At 37.8% G+C, this 10,230-nt stretch overlaps 1 protein-coding gene across 2 annotated transcripts in view; it reads right to left on the reverse strand.

Moving 5' to 3' along the window:
* The window catches only part of TMPRSS15 (transmembrane protease, serine 15), a 145,908-nt gene that overhangs the window by 10,643 nt on the left and 125,035 nt on the right, over nt 1-10,230 (reverse strand). For both annotated transcript variants that reach the window (XM_010852961.1, XM_010852962.1), the window contains 2 exons: nt 4,154-4,335; nt 2,370-2,465 (listed from right to left, as the gene is read on the reverse strand). In XM_010852961.1, the coding sequence (XP_010851263.1) occupies nt 2,370-2,465; nt 4,154-4,335 (278 nt within the window). The remainder of the gene's footprint in view (nt 1-2,369; nt 2,466-4,153; nt 4,336-10,230) is intronic.

The following is a 10,230-nucleotide window of genomic DNA, read 5'->3' on the forward strand; positions in this document are numbered from 1 at the left end:
AAGAAAAACACCAATACAGTATACTAACGCATATATATGGAATTTAGAAAGATGGTAACAATAACCCTGTATACGAGACAGCAAAAGAGACACAGATGTATAGAACAGTCTTTTGGACTCTGTGGGAGAGGGTGAGGGTGGGATGATTTGGGAGAATGGCATTGAAACATGTATAATATCATATATGAAACGAGTCGCCAGTCCAGGTTCAATGCACGATGCTGGATGCTTGGGGCTGGTGCACTGGGACAACCCAGAGGGATGGTATGGGGAGGGAGGAGGGAGGAGGGTTAAGGATGGGGAACACGTTTATACCTGTGGCGGATTCATGTTGATATATGGCAAAACCAATACAATATTGTAAAGTTAAAAAACAAAAAAATAAAAAAAAATTTAAAATGAGTCATTATAAGGTCCTATAAGAAGAACTAAAGAACTTCTTGATGAAAGTGAAAGAGGAGAGTGAAAAGGTTGGCTTAAAACTCAACATTCAGGAAACTAAGATCATGGCATCTGGTCCCATCACTTCATGGCAAATAGATGGGGAAACAATGGAAACAGTGACAGACTTTATTTTTTGGGCTCCAAAATCACTGCAGATGGTGACTGCAGCCATGAAATTAAAAGACGCTTACTCCTTGGGAGGAAAGTTATGAACAACCTAGACAGAATATTAAAAGAAAACAGAATATAAAAAAAAAACAAAAGTCCATCTTGTCAAGGCTATGGTTTTTCCAGTAGTCATGTATGGATGTGAGAGTTGGACTGTGAAGAAAGCTGAGCACCGAAGAATTGATGCTTTTGAACTGTGGTGTTGGAGAAGACTTTTGAGAGTCCCTTGGACTGCAAGGAGATCCAACCAGTCCATCCTGAAGGAAATCAGTCCTGAATATTCATTGGCAGGACTAATGCTGAAGCTGAAACTTCAATACTTTGGCCACCTGATGCAAAGAACTGACTCATTTGAAAAGACCCTGATGCTGGGAAAGACTGAAGGCAGGAGGAGAAGGGGACAACAGAGATGAGATGGTTGGATGGCATCAATGACTCAGTGGACATGAGTTTGAGTAAACTCCAGGAGTTGGCGATGGACAGGGAGACCTGGTATGCTGCAGTTCATGGGGTTGCAAAGAGTCAGACACAACTGAGCAACTGAACTGAACTGAACTGATAAGGTCCTATGAGCTTGAATAAAAATATACTAAAAGTCTACAAACAATAAATGCTGGAGAGGGTGTGGAGAAAAGGGAACACTCTTGAACTGTTGGTGGGAATGTAAATTGATACAGCCACTATGGAAGACGGTATGGAGATTCCTTATAAGACTAGGGATAAAACCACCATAAGACCCAGCAATCCCACTCTTAGGCATATATCCTGAGGAAACCAAACTGAAAAAGACACATGTATCCCATTGTTCATTTCAGCACTATTCACAATAGCTAGAACATGGAAGCAACCTAGATGTCCATCGACAGATGAATGGATAAAGAAGTTGTGGTACATATATACAATGGAGTATTACTCAGCCATAAAAGGAACACATTTGAGTCAGTTCTGATGAGGTGGATAAACCTAGAACCTATTATACAGAGTGAAGTGAGTCAGAAAGAGAAAGATAAGTATCATATTCTAACACATATATATGGAATCTAGAAGAATGGTACTGAAGAACTTATTTGCAGGGCAGCAATAGAGAAACAGACATAGAGAACAGACTTATGGACATGGGGAGAGGGGAGGAGAGGAGGAGATGTATGGAAAGAGTAACATGGAAACTTACATTACCATATGTAAAATAGTCAATAGGAATTTGCTGTTGGCTCAGGAAACTCAAGCAGGGGCTCTGTATCAACCTAGAGGAGATGGGATGGGGAGGGAGATGGGAGGGAGGTTCCAAAGGGAGGCTCAGACTATGGCTGAGTCATGTTGAGATTTGACAGAAAACAACAAAATTCTGTAAAGCAATTATCCTTCAATAAAAAACATTAATTAAAAAGAAAATAATTTGACTTTTGATGAGACTTCATCCATATGCTTTACAAAAATACATTTTTGTCACTTTTGGCTGTATTCACTTCAGTGAGTATATCTTTTCATCAGATTGTTTATAATATTAATATTAACATTAGATATTGAGCTCGGGGGATGCTTGGATTTCCGTCTTATAATAATTATAGTTTTATAATATGGTAATGCAATTTGGAAATGAAATTTTTAACTATACAAAAAAGAACATACGAATATAAGCCTGACAGCGCTTTTAAGAGACATTGAGGAAAAGTGTTATAATATGAGTCTTTTGAAAACAGTCACAGGGTAGAGTACTATCAAGCTTTTTATATTTTCTTTTGAATCTGACAATTTACCTTGATATATAAGTGCCCCCCAGCCAGCAATAGAACAAATTCTTCCTGGGGGAAAAACTTGATTTTCTTCTGGTAAACAAATAGGCTGTATATAATCTGGAAATATGAAAGAAAACAAAACAAGGACAAACACACATGCATTTCCAAAAGTTTTAAAAATCAATCCTTTTCAACATTTCATCTAAAAAAAACTTGTGTTTTCATTTTATGCTGCCTGGACATGTTTTAGACATCAATCTTAAGGGAAAGAAGCATTGCAGAGCAGCACTTCTTTGAAAGTGGATTAGGTACCACTGGTGGCCTTTTAGGATCCCCCGCATTGTCTCAATTACTCTGCTGTAATGTACACATCTTAGTTCTGGAATTAGTCATACACATTTGATTTTTAAATCATTGTGGTACTTAATAGAATGTGGTGCCAGTTCTGTGAAAATCTTGGTAAGGCTGTTTTATCAGGGTTAATTAAGAGAAATTTGGGCAAATGTTCTGTGGGGGATTTTTCTTTCCCCCAATTATCCCCACATTAAAAAGGGTCTTAGGCGATTGTTTTACAGGGTACTTATGGAGGCATTAGCACAGCTTGCTGACTTTTTAAGCCCTTCTCCAATAATTTGCAAGCCTCCTAACATTTATTCAGCATCCGAGACATGTAAAACACAGGGCAGACACAAAAGTAGATAAAAGGATAGGCTCATACACCCAACTGCAGCAAGCATGTGCCTTTGAGAAGTGCTCTCCTATATGTGGGGCCTTCCCTGGTGGTTCATGGTAAAGAATCCGCTGTGATACAGGAGACCCGTGGGGAAGATCCCCTGGAGAAGGAAATGGCAACCCACTCCAGTACTCTTGCCTGGAGAATTCCATGGACAGAGGAGCCTGCAGGCTAAAGTCCATGGAGTCACAAGAGTTATACACAATGGAGCAACTAACACACACTCCTACACATGGAGACCAAGTTCCTTAGAAGCACAGGAATGCCAGCACTTTCTCCTGACTGGGGACTGGAAAGTCTTCAGAGTAAAGGTTGGAGCTGAGCAGAGCCCTTCAGGATAAGGTTTACTCTCTCAGGTGATTTCTTGTACCTTATTTACATTTTTGGAGGAAGCCCTCCATCTGCCATTTCATTAATATTACTGACTCTCTTTATGAATGGTGGCTGGGTGGTAAAGAGTCTACCTGCCAAGGCAAGAGACAGAAGAGACATGGGCTTGACCCTTGAGTCAGGAAAATCCCCTGGAGGAAGAAATGGCAACATAATCCAGTACTCTTGCCTGGAAAATTCCACGGACACAGGAGGCTGGTGGGCTACAGTTTATGGGGTCACAAAGAGTAGGAGATGACTGAGCACAGACACACACACACACACACACACACACGGATAGCCATTCTCACTCCCTTTGCTCTTTGAACACATGGTCGTCTCACTTTGTCCTATTCCAGAATCTGTAGCAGGTGAACCTACCTTTCTTTTCCATGAGAAAGAGAGGTTGTGTGCAGTAGAGCATGATCTACTTTCTCTGGGTTGCTCCTTGGAGTTGACTGTTATACAGGACTCTGAGAGTTTTATTTTACTGGTCAATTTTCCAGAAAGCTGGATTTAAGCACCTTGATGAAGGTAATTTAATATGTGTCTCCCCATTCCCCAATTCCATTTAAATTATAATGATTTCTATAACAAATTACCCAACTTTTATGGACTATTAATACACTGGTACTGATAATATTTCAAGTCTGATCTTAAATTAACATGGTCAGATAAGATGACTAAAGCTGATTTCTCCTACCTGTGTAGTTCACTTTCATTTCAAGATGCATCATGGCGATGTCATTGTCCTTTCTCCGTTTATTGTAGTGTGGGTTTATGACAATTTGGTCAATCAACCTAGTTTCTATCTGAGGAGAAGTCAGATTTGATGCCATATGCAGGCCTAGCACTGCTTTCCACTTAGACGGCTCCATATTTCTCCTAAAGATTATGACAACAAAAGAATAAGAAATTTCCCATCCACCACAGTTACACTCTAGAGAAATTCACAGTAGATATTTCAGAACCACTTGTTCATATCTTCAGGTAATCTTGCACTTCTCTGACGAATTCTTCTTTAAAAATATTTCCTTTAATTTCCAAATTGGCGAAGGAGTACATCAAGGCTGTACATTGTCACCCTGCTTATTTAATTTATATGCAGAATAAATCATGTGAAATGCTGGGCTGGATGAAGTGCAAGCTGGAATCCAGGTTGCTGGGAGAAATATCAATAACCTCAGATATTCAGATGACACCACCCTTATGACAGAAGGTGAAGAGGAACTGAAGAGCCTCTTGATGAAAGTGAAAAAGGAGAGAAAAAGCTGGCTTAAAACTTAACATTCAAAAAGCTAAGATTATGGCACCTGGTCCCATCACTTCACAGCAAATGGATGGGGAAACAATGGAAAAAGTGAGAGACTTTATTTTTTGAGGCTCCAAAATCACTGCAGATGGTGACTGCAGCCATGAAATTAAAAGAGCTTGCTCCTTGGAAGAAAACCTATGAACCAAACTAGACAGAATATTAAAAAGCAGAGATATTACTTTACAAAAAAATGTCCCTCTATTCAAAGGTATGGTTTTTTTAATAATCATGTATGGATATAAGATTTAGACCTTAAAGAAATCTGAGTGCTGAAGGACTGATGCTTTTGAACTGTGGTGTTGGAGAAGACTTTTGAGAGTCCCTTGGAGAGCAAGGAGACCAAACACCTCAATCCTAAAGGAAATCAACCCTGAATATTCATTGGAAGGACTGAGGCTGAAGCTGAAGCTCTAATACTTTGGCCACCTGATGCAAAGAACTGACTCCTTGGAAAAGACTGTGATGCTGGGAAAGATTAAAGGCAGAGAGAAAAGGGACAACAGAGGATGAGATGGTTGGATGGCATCACCGACTCAATGGACATGAATTTGAGCAGACTCTGGATTGGTGATGGACAGGGAAGCCTGGCGTGCTGCAGTCCACGTGGTCTCAAAGAGTTGGACACGCCTGAGTGACTAAACTGAACTAGATTGTGGTTTTCAACTTATGTTTCCCATTAGAATCACCTGTTTCACTTTTAAATAACACTGTTCTCCTTTCCCTATCTCTGATTTAATAAGTCTGGGATGGAGAGAGGCATTTTTAAATATTCATTTTTAAATTAAATCTCCATGTTGTTGGTAAGGTTTGAGAACTACTGCTATAGATCACATTCCAGTGTGGAGACCACCTCTTGGTTCAAGGCTCCTTCCAGCAACCACAGTAGCTATGGTAACAATGAAAGGAAGTTCAGCAGCACCTCCTGTTTAGGGGATCACTGAATTCACAGAGGTCACATAAATAATAAAACCTATTATATTTATAAGGTAATACATGAACTTGAGCAGTTTCCACACATAATGAACTCACAATTTTTCATACACAATGTTGACTACTGATAATGTACTGGTAAAGGATAACATTTGTATTATAGGCAAATTAAATTGGAGATTGTATTAGAATTTGAAAGTGTACAGAAATTCCTCAATGTGCTGTTGGTAGGCAACATCTCCATACCAAGAAATTACTGTTGGAAAACTGGTATTAAGCCAACTGAGCCATATTCACAATGAAGTGAAAATTCTAATAACTGTAATATAACAGAACTAGTCATTCAATTCTCTGTGGTCATAAATGCCTAGTTTAACACGGTACTTCAAATATTAGAATCCAAGTCACCTACAAATATATGTAAATATATAAAGGGCATGAAGTTATTTCAAGTCCATCTGTTATGTTTTTACCTATTTATTCATTACTTTGTGTATTCCTCTTAAATAATTACTCCTCTGAAAAAGCTGTATGTATTTTTACTCAGCATTTAATTTATATATTTACTTGATATTTACAAAAAATGCATCTTAAAATTGCCCCACTATTTTCCTACTTTGCATTTAATTGTATTTATTTATATATATCTTGCATTATAGTTTATATAACCAATGCATTATATTATTATTTATATGTTAAATTATACATACTAATCACTTATAGTTAGTATTATTTAGTAATGATAAGTCATTATTACTTTTGTTCATTTATTATTAATAAATTATTAAATTTACTATTTATAATTAAGTAGCCCATAATCAAATCACTTATAAATACTGAGATAAGTAAGTTATTTATTTAATAAATTATTAATTATTGATTTCATTATGAATGAGAATAAAGTATTATTTATTAATTGGTATAATTGGTATACTAATTATTATACTAATAACACTATATTAATGGTATAACATTTCAATAATAATTATTAACATTTGTTCAAAGGAAGTATGACCCCATTTTATAGATTTCATTTTGAAATTGAGTACACTTACTTAAAAAATTTATTGTCTCCTTAAATGTTTCTACATATTTTATATTCAGAAAAAATACAAAAAAGTTCTCAGTGGTATATTCAATTTACTTGCTATCAATTTAAATCAATAAAACAATGCAGCTCAGATAAAATGCAGTTTAGTAGCTAAATTCCCAAATTATCTCTTTTGTATGTACTGTACTCTATCTGAGAACTATTGAAATAACACTGATATGAGAGAATTTGTAGGTAATGCAAAGTTTAGGAATCACCATTTTCTCTCATTATTTTGGTATTTCAAATAGAGAAGCAACACCAACAACAAACTAAGATTAAACATGCATGTTTTAATCTTCTGGTCTAATGTGGCTTACTGCAATGTTATTCTGACATAATTCTTAACGATTTCTGAAATTATTATTCTGCTACAATGAATAGAGCCTCTCTTCCATGTTTTTTCCCACCATCTGTAAGCAGCGCTATAGGTAAGAAATATCTCTCCAACATGTGTCATTTGCACTTCTCTCTCATGTCCCTTCTGCATAACTTTCCGTGTCTGTGTAATTAACTTCCCCGGCATGAGCCCCACACTAGCACAAGCAAAGTAAAATGACTACATCCTTTTCTCTGAGCACAAAGACTTGAGACTACGGAAGTCATAGCCAACGGTACTTAAATCTTCTGAATGACTGGAGAAATTTGCTAAAAATTCAGATTCCTACATTCTATCTTTAGAAATTCTAATTTAGAAGGTTGGCATGGGACTCAAGAATCCGTACTTTGTAATTACTATTGGTATATTGAGCAATACAAATCCTTCCTAGCTTTTCCATTCATCCAGAGCCAAGAGATGGGGGAAGAAAATCTTCAGAGAAATCACTACAGACGAAGAAAGGGGACTTGGTATGTTTCAAAAATATTTTTGTTTCAAAGCATCTGTAATCTCACACATCAAGGAAAAGCTATAGGAGAGAAGACAGGTTGGGATGGGAACAGTATATAACCCCACTGGATAGGCAGACCCAATCCAGCAGAGGCTAAAGATGGCAGAAATAGGGTATTTTTAGTTAGGGCAAGTGGGTGGAATTTCTGCTACGTTTCATCTTTGCCTGCTCTGTTCAAGCAAAGTGTTATTCTCAGTAGTGAGGAAAAGAAAGTCATAGGTTGAGATGAAATAGAAAGATGTGTGTTCCCGACCTCTGCAACTTCAAAGACTGTGCACCTCATGGCATATACCAGGTGCTCCATAGATGCTGCCCACTTTATGTTGCTCTGTCTTGGGATTAAATAACTTCACTAACGTAAGCATAACAATGTCCAGGGGACATCCCTGGTGGTCCAGTGTTTAGGGATCTGCATTTCCACTGAAGGGAGCATGGATTCTATCCCTGGTTGGGGAACTAAGATCCCATATGCCACTCGACATGGTCAAAAGTAAATATAAATAGTCATCTGATCTGTAAAAATCTTAAAAAAAATGTCCATTTGTAAGTGGGATTTTCACTGTGGTAGGAAGTAAATATGGTAAGATAATTATCATAGAGCAACGCAATATGCTAAAAGGAAAGAAAGATCAATGGGAACCTGTACTATAAACTGAATTTTTTAATATTCTCCCATTTCTAACGGTAGCATAAAGCAACCTCAGCAAGTTTACCCACTGCCAACCCATATGTTTACAGAACTTTTAGTCTCTATTATCATTCTCCATGAATGGAAAAGAATTCCTAATGGAATAGCCAATTTTCAAAGGCAACAAAGAATTGGAATGCCACTGAAATGTGCTACTGTTGTCAGAGATCAATAAAGTTTTCAAGAGTATTGGAGGTAATTTTAAAAGAACAAAGGAACCATATTAAATGGGATAACACTGGCTAGCTTTAACAATTTGAGCATCATATAGTAATCACAATAATTATTCTAGTTAATAAAATACATTGTTAATAAAGGGCCATGAGTCCATAAAGAAACTCAAAAGGAAAAAAGCCAAGTGTGTAAAAAGGCAGATGTATTGTAAAGGAGGGTTGACAGGAAGGGTGTGTTCCAATATTATCCTTTCTCATGAATAGGAAAGCATTTCATACATATGGGACTTTTTATTTCATCTATTAAGTATGTTTTTAAAATAAAGTTATGCATCTATGTGTTTAAGTGTGAAAAGAGAAATAAGTACAGGGAACCAAGACTAAGCCAAACAATCCTCAGCACTATTTGATCTGGTGGATTACTGCTGGGCTTCCCAGGTGGCTTTGGTTAAAGAATATACCTGCATTGCAGAAGATGTGGGTTCAGTCCCTGGGTCAGGAAGATCCCCTGGAGAAGGAAATAGCAACCCCTTCCAGTAGTCTTGCCTGGAGAATCCCATGGACAGAGGAGCCTGGTAGGCTATAATCCATGGGATCGCAAAGAGTCAGACATGACTTAGCAACTGAACAACAACAAGGATTATATTTGGAAACTTAATAAATCATCTTTGAGTGCCTTTCTTCACTTGATTCCCCAGACTATCCATGGATTTGTGATTTTCCTCTCATTTCACTCTCTACTCTTCCTCAGTTTCTCTTTGCCAGCTCTTTTCTTCTCAAATATTTAGATATTAGAATATTCTAGAATTTGCTTTCTGCCTTCTTCTTTTCTTCATTAACATTAGTTTCAATGATGATCTTATCCAATGCCATGACTTTAAATACCAGAAATACCCACGTCTCTTGAATCTCTTGCATTGGCAGGCAGGTTCTTTACTACTAGCACCACCTGGGAAAGCTGGATTCTGAAAGGAAGTTTCAAATTTAATACGCAAAACATCAGAACTTTTATTCCCTTTCTAGTTCTGTTTCTTCTCATTTTCATCATCTCAATAAATTATATGAACACTTATCTTATTGCTTAAAGACAAACCCTTTATTCTTCTCCTTATCTATCTGTTGTTGTAGTTTGGTCACTAAGTCATGTTCGACTCTCTTTTCAGTTCAGTTCAGTTCAGTCACTCAGTCGTGTCCAACTCTTTGTGACCCTATGAATCGCAGCACACCAGGCCTCCCTGTCCATCACCAACTCCCAGAGTTCACTCAAACTCACGTCCATCGAGTCGGTGATGCCATCCAGCCATCTCATCCTCTGTCGTCCCCTTCTCCTCCTGCCCCCAATCCCTCCCAGCATCAGAGTCTTTTCCAGTGAGTCAACTCTTCACATGAGGAGGCCAAAGTACTGGAGTTTCAGCTTTAGCATCATTCCTTCCAAAGAAATCCCAGGGCTGATCTCCTTCAGAGTCTTTTCCAGTGAGTCAACTCTTCGCATGAGGAGGCCAGAGTACTGGAGTTTCAGCTTTAGCATCATTCCTTCCAAAGAAATCCCAGGGCTGATCTCCTTCAGAATGGACTGGCTGGATCTCCTTGCAGTCCAAAGGACTCTCAAGTGTCTTCGCCAAAACCACAGTTCAAAAGCATCAATTCTTTGGCACTCAGATTTCTTACAGTCCAACTCTCACATCCATACATGA

Source organism: Bison bison, unplaced genomic scaffold, assembly GCF_000754665.1.
Source record: "Bison bison bison isolate TAMUID 2011002044 unplaced genomic scaffold, Bison_UMD1.0 scf7180017864318, whole genome shotgun sequence".
NCBI lineage: Eukaryota > Metazoa > Chordata > Mammalia > Artiodactyla > Bovidae > Bison > Bison bison.